This window comes from Megalops cyprinoides, chromosome 1, assembly GCF_013368585.1.
Source record: "Megalops cyprinoides isolate fMegCyp1 chromosome 1, fMegCyp1.pri, whole genome shotgun sequence".
NCBI classification, from domain to species: Eukaryota; Metazoa; Chordata; class Actinopteri; order Elopiformes; family Megalopidae; genus Megalops; species Megalops cyprinoides.
The window spans coordinates 67,678,751-67,693,937 of NC_050583.1; the positions used below are offsets into that span (position 1 = coordinate 67,678,751).

Sequence of the window (15,187 nt, forward strand, 5' to 3'; positions counted from 1 at the left end):
TACAGGGAGCCAGTGGAGTGAGACCAAGAGAGGTGTAATGTGAGCCACAGTAAACCACCATGTATTCCTGTCTACCTTGACAGCTATGGGCATGTCAGGTAGTGTTCTTGACTGGGTCTAATCTTACCTGTTAGGTGTCCTGGAGAGGTGCCATTTCAATGCCTCAGAGTCTTACTACAGGAGTCCCTCAGAGTTCAGTCCCCACCCCCTGTGTTTTCTTTATGTACAAGTTCACATGGCTCTGTCATTTATTCTCATGGTTTCTCTTTTCACTGTTATGCTCATAACCTTCCATTGTTCCTCTCTTTTACTCTGGTAGACACCTGGCTTTCGTCATGCATCTCAGCTTGCCTAGCTGATGTCTCATCAAGAATGGTTAGTGCAGCTCAATTTTATTCAAGACAGCGCTTCTGTAAATCCCAGCTAAGTCTTCTCCTTTCCAGGAGTTGATTATTGCCCTGTAATATACCACAGTGTCAGCCTCCCAGCCTGTGAAGAGCCTTGGGGTGGACTGACCTACATTAGCACATAGCAACAGTCAGTAAAGCCTGAAGATTCTTCCTGTGCAGTATTAGAAGAATCCCCCCTGTCCGTACAAGCGACTCCACCCAGCTCCTAGTGGTCCTTTCCTGTCTGGTCTGCTGTAACTCTCTGCTCAATGCCCTCCCTGCAAGAGTGATCAAACCCCTCCTGCTCCTCAGTTGGTCCACAATGTCCCCATATTCTCCCACAATTTCACCAATCCTTATTTCCTTCCACTGCCTACTGGTGGCTCGTGTCCGTTTCAAAATGCCACCAGCAGTGCAAGGTTTGGCTTCCCCTTATTTTCAATCCATCATTAGACCCTACATACCAGCCAGGCCACTGTGCTTGACCTCTTCAGGATGGCTGCTTTCCCCCCTCTTGCAATTAGGCATCACAGTCACATCCTTTGTCCATCTTAGACCCTATGTAGTGGAATGAGCCTCCTGTTGTTGTCAGAACAGCTGAATCACTAGCCACATTTCATCACACCTACCTCCTCAGACTACCTCATTTACCCTAACCTAGAGTGATTTCTCATTCCCTTTCAAGTAATTTTTATGTATTGTAGTTTTGTAGTTTTCATTCTCATAATAATGGAGATGTTGTGCTTCAGTTAGGTGTTAAATCATGCACATAATTTTCATGATCTCAGCGCTGTTTGACATTTACATGTTTGAATATGCCTAACTGTGTCTTTGTTTTGTACATTTCATAATGTTTTGTTAAATGCAGTTTGTACTTGCACTTTGGAAGTTGCTCTGGATAAGCACCTCTGCCAAATGACAAAATTTAGGTATAAATTTACAACATCTGGGACAAAGGCTTTCTATAGCCTCCATTTTTAGTGGCCATGGTCATTCTAAACAAAGGGCCTGAAGGAAGCCTCTCAAACTGTAAATGAAGATCTGAGTTTTCCTTTTTACTGCAATATTGAATAACCCACAAGGCTGTTTCTGCTGTCTACTGGGCATTAATGGGATATACACCATACCATCACAACACTGATAGTCTGATGGAGCATTATTACTGAACCCTGAAACCCATGTTGAAGAAATGTTTTTGAAAATAAGAAGGATTGTGATTGCTGGTTTCTATTACTGCTGCCTGCTGGGAGCACCAGGACCTCACCTTCTGAACTCTTATAACAAAAGGACATATTAGAGCCCTTAAAAATCTTTAGAAGACCAACCCCCACAATGCTCTGTTATGTTCTCCAAATGTGGCATACCCTGGAGCAGATCTGGAGTAGGTATGCAACAACACAGAGAAGGCTCAAAAGAACCCACAATCCTTTTAGGAAAACTCCACAGATTTTCCAGCTGTAACAAAAGGTTCTGTTACAAGTGCTTCACTCAGAAAACAAACTACTGGATCAGTGGCAATGTGCAAAAGTGATGGGAAGGGGCTAAGGGTATAGATATTGGATTGGGATTTAGCAGTAGGCCAACTTTGGTAAGGGTAGCTGTTTTTCAATTAGGTCTGCTTCATCTGAAAAGAGATATTGATGATTCATCCCTGGGGTGTTTAACTTTCTGAAACATTATCAAATGATAACAGCAAAATATTGCTCTTTCCTGGCCTTGCTCAGAGGTGTGTGACGCTCAAGACAGCAACTAAACTGATGTTCTGCATTCAACATAATTACAGAGTGTGGAAGTCCAAAAATTAACTGCGCAGCCATTTGCAGAAGGGCTGGTTTTACGTGTGATATCACTGGCACAGGATATGTCAGTCTTGGTTTTCAATTCAAATTTCACAACTGCATGTTGACATCAAGCCATCAAATAATCTCCTTACATTCGATCTGTGATAATTTGTACCTGTAGGCTCTTACATTAACCATATTCTTTTACCGGTTAGTTTTTATGCCGACCAGCAGGTGGAGACAAACGGCTACAGTAGTCCACGGCACATCGAGTTTGTGTTAAATTAACTTTTGTGAATAAGGCACTGTAATATAATATTGTAAGATGACAGTCAAGAATGATTAGTTTATCAAACAGTTGCCTTCGATCCATATACAGATTTTGATACTCTATTTTTAACCATATATGCAAAAGTAGAATAATACATTTCTTTTGATGCACAGTATAAAATACAATAGTATTAATAGAGTTGAAAATACCATATTTCATGCTGACGGAATTGCTGATAGAAGCATTCTCTACATAAATATCTTTATGCATAAATATTCTTTATGTATAAATATTTTATCTTATAGAGCCCGTTTTGTATTGACTATCTGAGGGTATCTTTTAAAGCAGTGTTAGGAATCACATAATTATTGAAAAAAGCAATATGGTGGACTTCAGTTGTGTAATGTACAAAATGATTGTTTGTGATGCATAACACGTTTCATGACTATTGCATGGTGTTGGTGAGTATTGAGGTTTTTCTTTTAGGAAATTTCAAAAATTCTCAAATCAAGAATTTGAGACTGCAAAACTGCAATTCCTACATTTTCCAGCAGAGGGAAGTGAAACTTTGTGGTAATGAGAGGGAGTCGACATGCGTGCCCATCTTATTGGTACTCCGGGAAATCCCAGATGTGATTTACCCTTCGTGGCTTCAAGTCTTCCTCAGCAGGGGGAGCACAATCTCAGGCTCCGTGAGGCGTCGTGAGAGGCGACCTGTACCTCGATCCCAGTTGGACCTGGGACCATGAAGAAATCAGACCGAAGGTCTAGCCTGCGGATAGTTTTAGCATCCTAGTACGCCGAACCTTCTTCATCCAGACTGAATGACCAGTCGGGATGGCAGGCGGACGGAGAGGACTTGTAGCCCCTCAGAACACTTTTCTAGAGAATATTGTCCGACGGTCTAACGGTAAGAAATACTTGTGCATTATGTCTTTTGTTTTTGCTAATGAATTTTAGTAATGTTGATAATTAGCTCAAGCTCAGTTTAATACTAACGGAACTGAGGTAGGATCTTTTTGTTGCAAAGTGAATCTGGATGTTTCGATGCTTTAGGATTTTTTTTGCTGTTAAATTGTAAGAATACTTGGAAAATTATGTCGGTGTAAGACTACTTAACTGCAACACAAATCAGCTGTAAATAACCATGCAGTATGCTTCCGCTTTTTAAGGCACAAGAAAAGTTGTATGTTTCGCTGGGAAAATGTTCCCAATACTATTGGTGAACGACAGTTTTAATATCAGGTATTAGTCAATTCAGTAATTGTTTTTGTCTCACGTTTACGTATGGGTAAAGCAATATAATATAATTTGTCCATACCAATATATTCACCATTATCATTACAATAATTGCAACAAAACGCACGTTTATGGGATACTCGGAAAAATGCATACATTTAGATTAATAGGTGTCTCTTTGATTATGCTGAACGTTGTGTATGAGATCAATGCAAGCCTCCTTCGCGGCTGTGTGATCTTGTAAGGACATTCACCATGTTTTGAGGCATGTACGTTGTGTTGGTAGAAAATAGAGCAACACTTTCCGAAAAAGAAAAATAATGTCATTTGGTCACTTATGTAGTATAATTTGCTTGTATTAAGGGTTTGGTTCACGTTATTAGTTTTTTGTTGGCAATACTTTTTTTCGCAAATTAGCACAGGTTTCAGAAACATTGATAGCCATTGAATGGTTTTGGGGACGTTTGTGTCGCTTAATAGAAAAAGTTTCTCGTTTATAATTGTATAGTGATTGTAATTGAGGCTTTTGAGGAAACGAATTTAAAGAATATTACCCCCAACAGCAGCGTATCAATAGTGTGGATATGCCTCTTAAATGGACAGTGGTTTATTAAGTGCTGCTAAATGTTTCCAAGTATTTCAGGCAAATTGCTCACGCCATTGATAATACAACAGGTGACTAATTCTTTCTTTCCCCATTCCTGTTAACCCTGTTCTCCCAAACACCATGACACATCCTATAATCAAACAATTCACTAAACTACAGCAATAATTCCACTGAATAAAACTGTATCTCGAATTTGTAAAATCCAGCCTTTCCAGCTCACTCCATCTGTTTTATTAAACCTTAGATTAAATGTAAATATCACGTTTTATTTGCTCTTGTCTCTTATTATTGCTTATTTCACTTATTTAATTGATATTAGTCAAAGCTTATGCTTAGTTTGCAAAGCATACATGGCATATACATGGCATACGTGGCCACATCAGGGGTGGCATTTTTCCTCCGCATATCCCATAGATTTGCCCTCCAAAAAAGGAAAAACAATACTACCTCTGATCAATATAAATACTCTCAAAGCTATTTTTATATCCTTCTGAATAGCTCATGGATTGCTTTCTTTTATTGCTTGTATTCAGAGTGACAACATAGCCCAGAGCCTGTCTTTCATTTAGAGAGCAAGGTTACTTAGCTGACCTTATGTTCTGTAGAAAGACAGTCACTGAGTTGTGTTAACAAAATTCAATACTCTGTGTGACATGTAGTTAGGAAGGGAATGCACATGCCCCGCCAAGTGACTGCGATGCTGGTGGAAAAGGTGGAAAAGGTAGAGCACAACATTGAGACAAACAAATACAGTACGGGTCTTCATCAACCAAACTAGGTCCCATAACAGCATGCTCACAACTCAGCCAGACACTGCAGCTTGGAACAATCAATCTATATACAGGGAATGAGAATCACCTGGAGGGGAAAGCTCTCAGAATTGGTAGAGGCTATGGCTCGGAAAAAAAAGCAAGTTGTAATACATAAATCAGGTTCTGTAAAGTGCCACAGATGCAAACAAAACTGAGTCACCAGGCACTGTCCAAGGTGGATGTTCATGGCCTGCTTACAGAGTCTACTGCACACATCCAGACTTGGATATCAGCATATGTACCAAAACCATGCCCCCAGAAACCATGGAAATAAAGGCACCAAACACTTTAGACCTAATAGAAGGGTCGATGGGAATATTCAAACAGTAGAATCTGGAAAATGTGGACGGCAAAGTCTGCATATCTGCTGCATATACTTCAATCAAGTGGACAGTGTGGAAGCCCCCAGTCGTACTGCCTGAGATCCCTGTAAGGGTTTATGTCAAATTGCTGCTGTCCAACTAATGCAGGAACCTCAGAATCAGAGGCTTTAGACAACACAGGGGGTCCGCCTGTCTAAAAGATGCAAAGACAAGCCATCTATACATGTAAACTGTCCTCACAGAGAGAGCCCTAGCACTTTGCTTTCCCTCCTTTGCTGAACCTCACAAACCCTGACACTAGTGCAGTTGTTTAACGTTTTGATATCTGCTTCTCTGAGTTGGGAAACTTGGGATACCTTGGCTGTAGGGCTAAGGCTTGCTGATGACATTTTTGAACTGAGCCACATGGGGGCCCCTTAGTAAAGGTACCATTTGAATAAATGTCCCAGTCCACAAGCTAATCTTATGAAACACTAAAATTGGAAAACTGTCTGGGTCTGAAAAGTCATTAAATCAGGAAAGAAATTGCTGGTAACACCATGAAAGGTATCCTAAGTTTCACAATATGTGGGCTCAGTTGGCCACGCACTTGTCTTGAGTATAGGCCAAGTCCGACAGCCTGTATTTTGAAGTGGCCGTGTCATTTGAGGGCAATGACCAGGAGCCCATGGCAGTGGGTTTTTCTACTGACAGTAGGGGCGGGTAGGCTAGCCAGGGTTCCCTTGTCACACCACTCTCAGCTATCCTGTGAGTCATCAGTCTCTTGCAAGTTGCTTGGATGATGTCAGTGATGTAGCACCTATCCTTCAATGGACACCCATTTCACTTAGTGCACTGTGGGACTTGGAGTGTGAAAAGGAGTTGTGTTGGAGTGCATCTGTAGTGGAGGATAGCTTTTTTTTCAAGTGCAGTGAGTTCTGTTGGCAATTACAAAAACATTTGGGGGTGAAAAAGGGGGGGGTATAAAAATAAGTTCCATTACATGGATCTAAGCTCAAGGGCTGCCCCTCAATTTAATATAGGACATTCCAAGTACAGTTTAGGGCAAAGCAAGGGAGGAATGAAAGGGACGAATTTGCAAGACGCATGACACACTCTTGGGGTATAAAAAACATAACTCCAAAAAGCAAATATTTTCCCCTGTTGTTGTGTACATTATGACAGCCTCAAGACTCAAGACTACAGACTCAAGACAGCAAAATAAAAACAAAAACTGAATTGTAAGTTATCAGACTGAGAGATACAATTCACTGCAGTAAGTAAGAATATGTTAGGACTAATCTGTTTTGCCAGTGAAGCCATTCTCTTAGTTTATTAACCTAAGAGAATATAATTATTTCTGTAATTTCTGTACTTATTTAAAACAACTTTATTCTATTATTATTTCAGACAGACAGTGGATCTAGAAAGTCTAAACACCCTTTAAAAATGTCTTGTTTTTATTTCCTTGAGGCCTGAAATGAAAACCCATTAAATCCAGTTTTTTCCCCACTTTCATTTAGACATGGTAACCCACAACATCAAAGTAAAAAGAAAAGGCCACATTTCTGAATGTTAATTTAAAATACAACACTGAAACACATTGGTTGCAAGTTACACACCCTTTAATGGGAGTTGTAATTGTGCTCAGGTCTAACCATTCACCATTCAAATCATACCCAAAGTGAACTGACTTGTGACCTGTGATCATTTGAAGTAATTCTGATTATTTCAGGAAAAAATCCTGTAGTTTTTCTGAGCTGGATTATTTCTTAGTGCATGCCAGTGTACGGAAACATTCTAGATACTGTCGGCAGTGCGCAAAACTACAGCTGATGACAATAAAATCTTTCTGTAAGTGCACTCTCCTGTATAGCAACTACATGTGCACTCACTGAAGACACATTATCCTAACTAGCTAGATCGAAGAATTTTAATTTCCACATCAATACACAGTGGAAACGGTAGGCTAATATTACAGTGAAGACTCAAGACTACAGACTCAAGACAGCAAAATAAAAAAAAAAAACTGAATTGTAAGTTATCAGACTGAGAGATACAATTCACTGCAGTAAGTAAGAATATGTTAGGACTAATCTGTTTTGCCAGTGAAGCCATTCTCTTAGTTTATTAACCTAAGAGAATATACTTATTTCTGTAATTTCTGTACTTATTTAAAACAACTGTATTCTATTATTATTTCAGACAGACAGTGGATCTAGAAAGTCTAAACACCCTTTAAAAATTTCTTGTTTTTATTTCCTTGAGGCCTACAGGTACAGGAAATGTGTTTTAGTCATTGTTTGAATTATTAAGAACAAGAAAAAATATATACATTGTTGAAGATGTGCGCAGGTGAGCGTCCCCTGATGACATAGAAGAACGTATGTCTATGTGCCGGGGCCGAGCCCCGGACAGCCCGGCCCAATTGCCAACAACAAAGATCTCAAGGCAAAAATTGGCCACCATATGCACATAGCAACAATTTTATGTGTTCTCCACAATTCTGAGCTGTGGGGTAGAGTGGCAAGATGGAAGCCACTTGTCACAAAGAAGAACATCCAATCTTTGGAACTCCTGTTGCCATGTGAAAAAAAGGTCTTGTGGTCTGACGAGACTAAGGTAGAACTTGTTGGCCTTAAATCCAAATGATGTGTTTCGTGCAAAGCCAACACAGCCCATCAGCCCAAGAACACAGTCCCTGCTGTCAAGCATAGTGGTGGCAGCATCATGCTATGGGACTGTTTCTCTTCAGCAGGAACAGAAGCTATAGTGAGGATAGAGGGGAAATGAATAGTGCAAAATGCTGAAACATTTTAGAAAAAAACATGCTGCACTCTTGGAAAAAAAGTTGAACATGGGGAGGAATTTTACCTGACCATGTCCCAAAGCACACAGCTGAATCCACAGCGAAATGGCTGAAAAAAGGGTAGATCAGTGTTCTGGAATGGCCCAGTCAGAGGCCTTATCTCAACCCCATTGGAATCTTTGGACTGACCTGCAGAGAGCTGTTCGTAAGTGCTCCCCTCACAATTTAAGTGAACTCGGCCTGCACTGCAAAGAAGAATGAGAGAAAATTCCAAAATCTAGATGTGAGAAGTTGGTAGAGACTTATCCAAACAGACTCACTGCAGTTATCAAAGCAGAAGCTGCTTCAACTAAATACTAATTTAAGGGTGTGTAGACTTGTGCAACCAGGACATTCATAGTTTTTCATTTTTTATACTTTTTGAAAAACTGAGACATTTGATTTTCACTTTGATATTGTTTGTTACAATGTGTAAGTAAAGCTTTAACAAGTCTGACTTCATTTGCCTTGGTCTCAGCCTTTAAGACACAAAAACAAGAATTTTGAAAGGGTGTGTAGGCTTTCTAAGATCAATTCTATGTCTTATCTGTATTGGTAGAAATCGTTGTATTCTCAATTTTCCTAAACTTCAACTGATGATGTCATTACTGGATGAATATAACATTTGCTTAAAATCCCCATGCATTTGAAAATGGATCTCAGGGAAACTATATATATATATAGGAGACCATATAGACGGATTCACCAAACACAAAAGGCAAGTCAATGATCCTTATAAAGCTGACTTAACCAATTGTAGCTGCACATCCTAGGAACAAGCCTGTGATAGGAAGAATTTGCAAAGCTAAGGGCCTTGTAGTTTGTGCTTCATTGCTCACAGATAAGTTCTCTGGGGATTATGCCCAGTCCTCTGATGTAAATATGGCAGTTCATGGATAAGTATTTCTATGGTGTTTGCTTTATGCAATGCAAGCCATGCATAAAGCGGTGCACAGTGCGACTCCTGTGAATGAAAATTCAAAAATTTTGAAATACCATATTAATCTCACTGAAGAGTCTATTTTTTCCTTCTGCTCTCTAGTTTGTCCTTAACTTTGACCAATGCATTTTAGAATGCATTTCTTTGTCTTTTAATCATGTATCAGAAGTCACAGAGAATAAACAAAAATATTGTCTGCACAAGAAGTACCATTTGCTTAAATATGTTAGAATTTAGGACAAGCTGCAATGTGGAAGGAATAAATAGCTCTCTGTGTGGCAGACAGTTTAATGTTTTATGCACAGCTTTGCTTTCCTTGCCTTAACCATTTTTCTTTTTAAATTTTCAGTATGGACATTATCACATAGACAGACAGGTATACACAATGTTCTGCAGTGGTGTTATGCTCCTCTTATTCTCCTCTCTAATCATCTGTTACAGTGTTATAATGTTCTATACCAATCTATGTTAATTTACAAAGTTTTGCCCCCCGAAACAAATGACACAATATAATCAATTGTTCCCATTTCTTTCCTTGCGGTACATTACTTTTTCTTATCCCTACATTTTTGTTTCTCATATGTGTGGGGTTAACATGTTAATAATTAATATTTCACATGGAATGCAGTAACTTCATTCTGTGTGATAAAACTAACCTATTTTGTACATTTGAACTATTCAGTAACTCTCATATTAATATATTATCGATGATAACCATTGTAAAATAACAAATATTGGCATGGAACTCCTACCTCCATAATGTTTTGTGTGTGTTCCAATATTAGTAGTGCTTGTCTGTATTTAGAAAAAAAGTCCTGTAGTTTTGTAATTTGCTTGTTAGGTGACATGTCTTTCTCCAGCACCTTGTACACCCCACTGTTTCTATGGTGTCATTCATGTAAAGCATAATGTATTCACATGCCTGAAGTCCCATGGGCTGCTTTAGTCCCTGTGTACAGTGCACCAGTGTTTTGATACTGTGTCTTGATTCTGGGTCAGTTCTACGTTTATTTTAGTCATATTGCCATTGCTGTTCGTATCATTAAATAGACCAGCATTGAAGGTGTGTTAGTTAATAATGTTTTGCCACCCTTTATTTTACTATATTAATTGGGGATAACTCTTTATGAGAAATTTCACCTGGTGAATATATTAAAGCTAGTTTTGGAGCTCTTTTTCCAGGTTGCTATTTTCATGTCTTAAGTGTTTAGCAGTGTTGTCCTGTTATGGAGACAACACTGGGACATCTCCGCACAGTCTGTTACTGTGATCGCCATACCTGTCTGAGTCTGAGAGTGGAGAAAGCAGGCTGTATCTACAACACAAGGAGAGGTTCCAATAATACCTGCAAGAATGTGTACAGCTCGCATGGGACTGAAGTCCCACTCATAATGCCATAAAATAACATATCCCTGTCTGATGAGGGTACACATTCCATGGACCTCGTGTGAGTGTGTTTATGTGTATGATTCTTCAGTAATTAAAGGCATTCGGAGTGGATCATCCAATAAAGGCGCTTGCTCTGAGCACAGGGTGAATCCTACAGTTTGGTTCTTACACCAACAATGGCAGGCAGAGAACAGTTGGCTTCCTTCGGTTGGGGTAGGCTGGGTTTCATGGGCCAGGGTCCTCTCGTCCCCTCGCATTGGCATCCTCTAGCAGCTTGTGAGGCACCTGTGAATTTCTTGGATGACATCAGTGGAGATGTACCTATTCCTCAGTCAGCATTTGCACCACTGTGGTCCACTGTGGGAAATGTAGCGTGAATATTAGTTGTTGCTCCATGTAAGTGTGTCAGAGGATTGCCTTGCTTTAGTCACTTATTACGCTTTTTGCATGAGGATAGATATGTTTGTGGAGAGGGGAGCTTTCTATAGTGCAAGAGGTGATTCTGACTGGATGATTCTAAAAGTTGTGAAAAAGGGAAGAAAGTAGAGTAGTAGCTAATTCCACACTATAGAGTAATAGAAAAATGTACACTATAATGCACATTATAATGATTTTGTCATAATGTACATTTTCATATATATGTAATTTATTTTGTATTAATGAATAATATGAGTAAACAGTAAATTGTGGCTACATCAGAGAATAGCAGAGAACCAGAAGGAATCAATGAACCCTTTTGACATGAAATAGCAACCTACATATAAATAACACCCTTATTTCAGATTCCTGTTAATGTGTAGGTATGACATGGTTTCCTAATTTTAGCAGCTTGACTACTTTGTAAACTGTCAGAGACCTCAAGAGCCTATGCATATAGTCTTATAGATGCTGAAATATCAAATACAATATGTGTCATATCATAAATAGCTGTCATGTATGCATATTTAGACTTTTATTAATACTTGTATATTTCTTATATTTTTATTCTACATTTCATCATACATTGCATTGAACATCAGTAGTGGTATTGGTTTTGGTTTCCATTATATTTTCATTAGACCTTCTGTAATTACCTCGTTGAGAAAGTACATCGCTAACATTTTTGGACATAAGATTAATTATTCTACTTTGGAGATTTCATCACCATCACACAACCCCAAGGAATCTTTTTTTCTTTTTCCAGATTCAGTCACTCTCACCCTAATTCATATTTATGTTTTATAATGAGCTGTATGTCAGACTACCCCAGTATATAGTATATAGTACTATATATTTGTTTTTATTTCATTTTCATTTTATGTGTAAGTGCAGGCTCAGCCTTTAGTCAAAGATATGACCTGTCATTGAGCACTTGGAGGTGTTGCTAGCTTTTCTCTGAATGCTTTACATGTAGTGACTATTTTAGGCAGGCACCCTGTTCCTGTTTGGATGGTAATCCGCACCTGTGCTTCTTCGTTTTGTCCTCAACAGACACCAATTTTGTTCTGGGTAATGCTCAGATTGTGGACTGGCCCATCGTGTACAGTAATGATGGATTCTGCAAGCTCTCAGGCTACCATCGGGCTGAAGTTATGCAAAAAAGTAGCACTTGCAGGTACTCTCCTCCCCACCTTTCTGTTGTGCGTTCTTGCTTGGAAATACTTTATGGATTTGTAAGTACAACCTTTATGAACTGTTTTACAATGCATGCTCCTCAATGCTAATTCAATTGCATTCATCTCAAAAGAGGAATAAACAAACTCATTTAGAATTGCAAAGACTTGAAAATTACCATTCTGAAGTATTGGTGTTACATTGTGCAATGTCATCTAGATGTGTACTTATTTGGAAACAAAGCCAGTTTAAATTCAGCATTGGGCCATGCTTGGAAGAACAAAACCTTGCTATAGATGCCATTTAATGGAGCTTCAAGCTCCTTAACTGTCACGAGTCCACTGCCAGTGATAAAGGAACATTACAAACAGAAAGAGAAAATGTAAACTCTGTGCTTTGAAATACTGGTTTCCCCTGCGAAAGACAGTGCATTAGGGTTGAATTGAACTGAAATCTTAAAAAATAAAATGTGTCTTAAGCAGTAAAGGCTGAAAAATCCAACCGAAACCAATGATATCAATAACATAAATTTGGTGAAAATGTGAAAAAATAGATAAGAAAACATCATACATGGAGATTATGAGGTCGACCTCAGAGTGTAGCTTTTTCTGTTTGTTGTTGCCTGTTTGTTGATACCATTGTTTTCAATTAACCTGTTTTACTATAAATTGCCAAGTTTACGCTCAACAGTTTCAGGCATTCTTTGTATAAGGTCAGGCTTACATTAAAATAAACAGTAGTGAATTGGGGGACTAACTTGAAAAAACCCATCTTAACTTGATTTGATTGATCTGTGTTGCATCTGAGACACCATAGTGTAACTGCATTTTGTAACTGTGCACAAATAATGGAAAAGATAGTCAGACCTCCAAATTAAGCAAACACAATCTGCACTGTCAATCACAGTGAATTTTACATCTGCAGAATGCTAAAGTCTGATTTTGAAATGAAGCCATTCTTTAAAATTATACAGCTCTTCAAAGACTTCCACAGAGTACTTTTTTAGATCTGCTGTAACTTGACGTACCTTATTAAAAATTGCAAAATTAATTTGAGTGCTGCGTAATAATTTCAGCACCGTATCCAGAGAGAAAATCAAACGCTTTTCTTCATACGCTGTTGAGTGCAATCAAAGACAAGAAGCAAACAAACAGTCTCTGAGCAGTGGATGGTACCAGTCTCCCTTGAGAGTCCTTTAGCAGAAAAGTACTTGCCTATGCAGGAAAGTTGTCATCAATTTTGTAACCGTGTTGCATCATCGGTTGTGTTCTTCTTCTTGCTCAAGTGTTCCTGCTGAGGTACTTGGGAGGGATGATTAGCCTAAGCAATGGTCTGGAGGCAGGCATACAAAATTATACAACCCACTACCCTATATAAACAGGAGCAGCATTCTGGTTGTAGTGGTAAGAAACAATGCCAGGTTTCCAGTTAAATTCCAAGTGGCGTTCTGCTGCTATCCCCTCGGGCGAGGTACCTAACCAGAATTACCTCCAGCTATATCCAGCTGTATAAAAAAGATAACATGTAAAAACTGTAAGCTGCGGAAGTGGCTCTGGATAAGAGCATCTGTTAATTTTAAAGCTGAAAGAGTCATGCTTGCACAGGCTTATACAGAATATAAACCCTTAACCTGTTTTTAGATGTAAACAGGACAAGTCTACCCAAATGCAGAAACGCACAGTCTGAACTCTTCTCTCTCTGTGAACCCTGAGAAAGGATCCACCATTCAGTATCCACTGTCAGTCAAACTAATCCTGCATGGGGAGGCACGAAGCACCATACATCTCATGGAGAGTATCTGTAATCACAGAATGCCCAGCGGTGGGATTCTCATTGGTTGAAATAAGATATACACAAACTTCTGGAAGCCTGCTCCACTAACAAACCCTTTTAAACAAGGTGGCACACTGAGAAAAGTGAACCTGCAGAGGAAAACCAGAAGTGATTATGCTCTAAATCTCTATCAGGAATATGCCCTGCCAAACCTGGGGTGCTGGTACCATGTGGAGGTGCTGTGTTCTGTTCCAGTACACAATGCTTCATCAACAACACGTTGGAGTAGAAGGAACCATTAATGTTGTCCTTGCCTGCAGTTCCAGGCAATTAGTGGGGGATAAGTGCTTTCACAGCCTGCTTTCGCTACAGTGATTAGCTATAGTGAAGGATAACAGTTCACGCGCAGGAAGCTGAACTACTTAAATACCTCCTGGAGTGTTTTCCTTTTTTCTGTGGCAAAATGAAGGTCTTATCTATTTCTCTGAGATGGCAACCAAGACATTATGGCATAACGGTAACATTATGTGAACGGCTCCATCTTTGAAATGTTCTCTGGCGTGTTGAAGTGTTTAAATTTATCTCTACGTGGCATTTGCTCTGGGTGAGAAATAAAAGTGTAATTGTTGGCTATTTGATGGACACTATCTACATTGTTATGTAAGCACTTTAAAGGCATATTTATACAGTGCAGCTGTGTAGCAGGCTTAGTATGAAGTGTGTCCTGAAGTATGATATTGTGTGTTTAAGAGCAAGTCTCCCGTATGCAGGGAAATGTCAGTGACCATGGTCAGCAAATATGGGAATACTGGGATTCCCAAAAACCAGCAGTGACTGATCCACTCATGCCTCTATCCTCAAGAGCCCATTTGTGGACTTAAGCCCCCTGACAGATCATCAGCTGTGTGATCACTCTAATGGCTTTCCCCCTTGCTATTTACATTAAGGCCGTGGAGCCTCACCACCATTAGTATTTATACCCAGTAGATCCATGTGCCATAGCTTCGGATCTGAAACTGCCACCTCTGAAAAAATAATAGGGGATAATCCCACATTGATGATGTGCAATTGTTCTGCCTAGCCATAACAGAGGAGCTGTTATGATCATTGAGTGATGGGTAAAATAGTGTAATCATTTGAATTAAATGTCATTAATTTATGCACTGCACGCATTATTTATTTATTGACTTATTTTTTTTGGGGGGGGGGGGGGTGTTTGCCAGACTCTTATGGACACACAATA

At 39.3% G+C, this 15,187-nt stretch overlaps 1 protein-coding gene across 2 annotated transcripts in view; it reads left to right on the forward strand.

Annotated features, from left to right (window-relative positions):
- Positions 1-3,089: 3,089 nt before the first annotated feature.
- The window catches only part of LOC118776446 (potassium voltage-gated channel subfamily H member 1), an 86,668-nt gene continuing 74,570 nt past the window's right edge, over positions 3,090-15,187 (forward strand). The window contains exons 1-3 of one of the 2 annotated variants that reach the window (XM_036526807.1): positions 3,090-3,351; positions 9,539-9,565; positions 12,049-12,172. In XM_036526807.1, coding sequence (XP_036382700.1) covers positions 3,279-3,351; positions 9,539-9,565; positions 12,049-12,172 — 224 coding nt within the window. In that variant the 5' untranslated portion in view covers positions 3,090-3,278. The remainder of the gene's footprint in view (positions 3,352-9,538; positions 9,566-12,048; positions 12,173-15,187) is intronic. The other variant, XM_036526815.1, reaches the window with a different exon arrangement.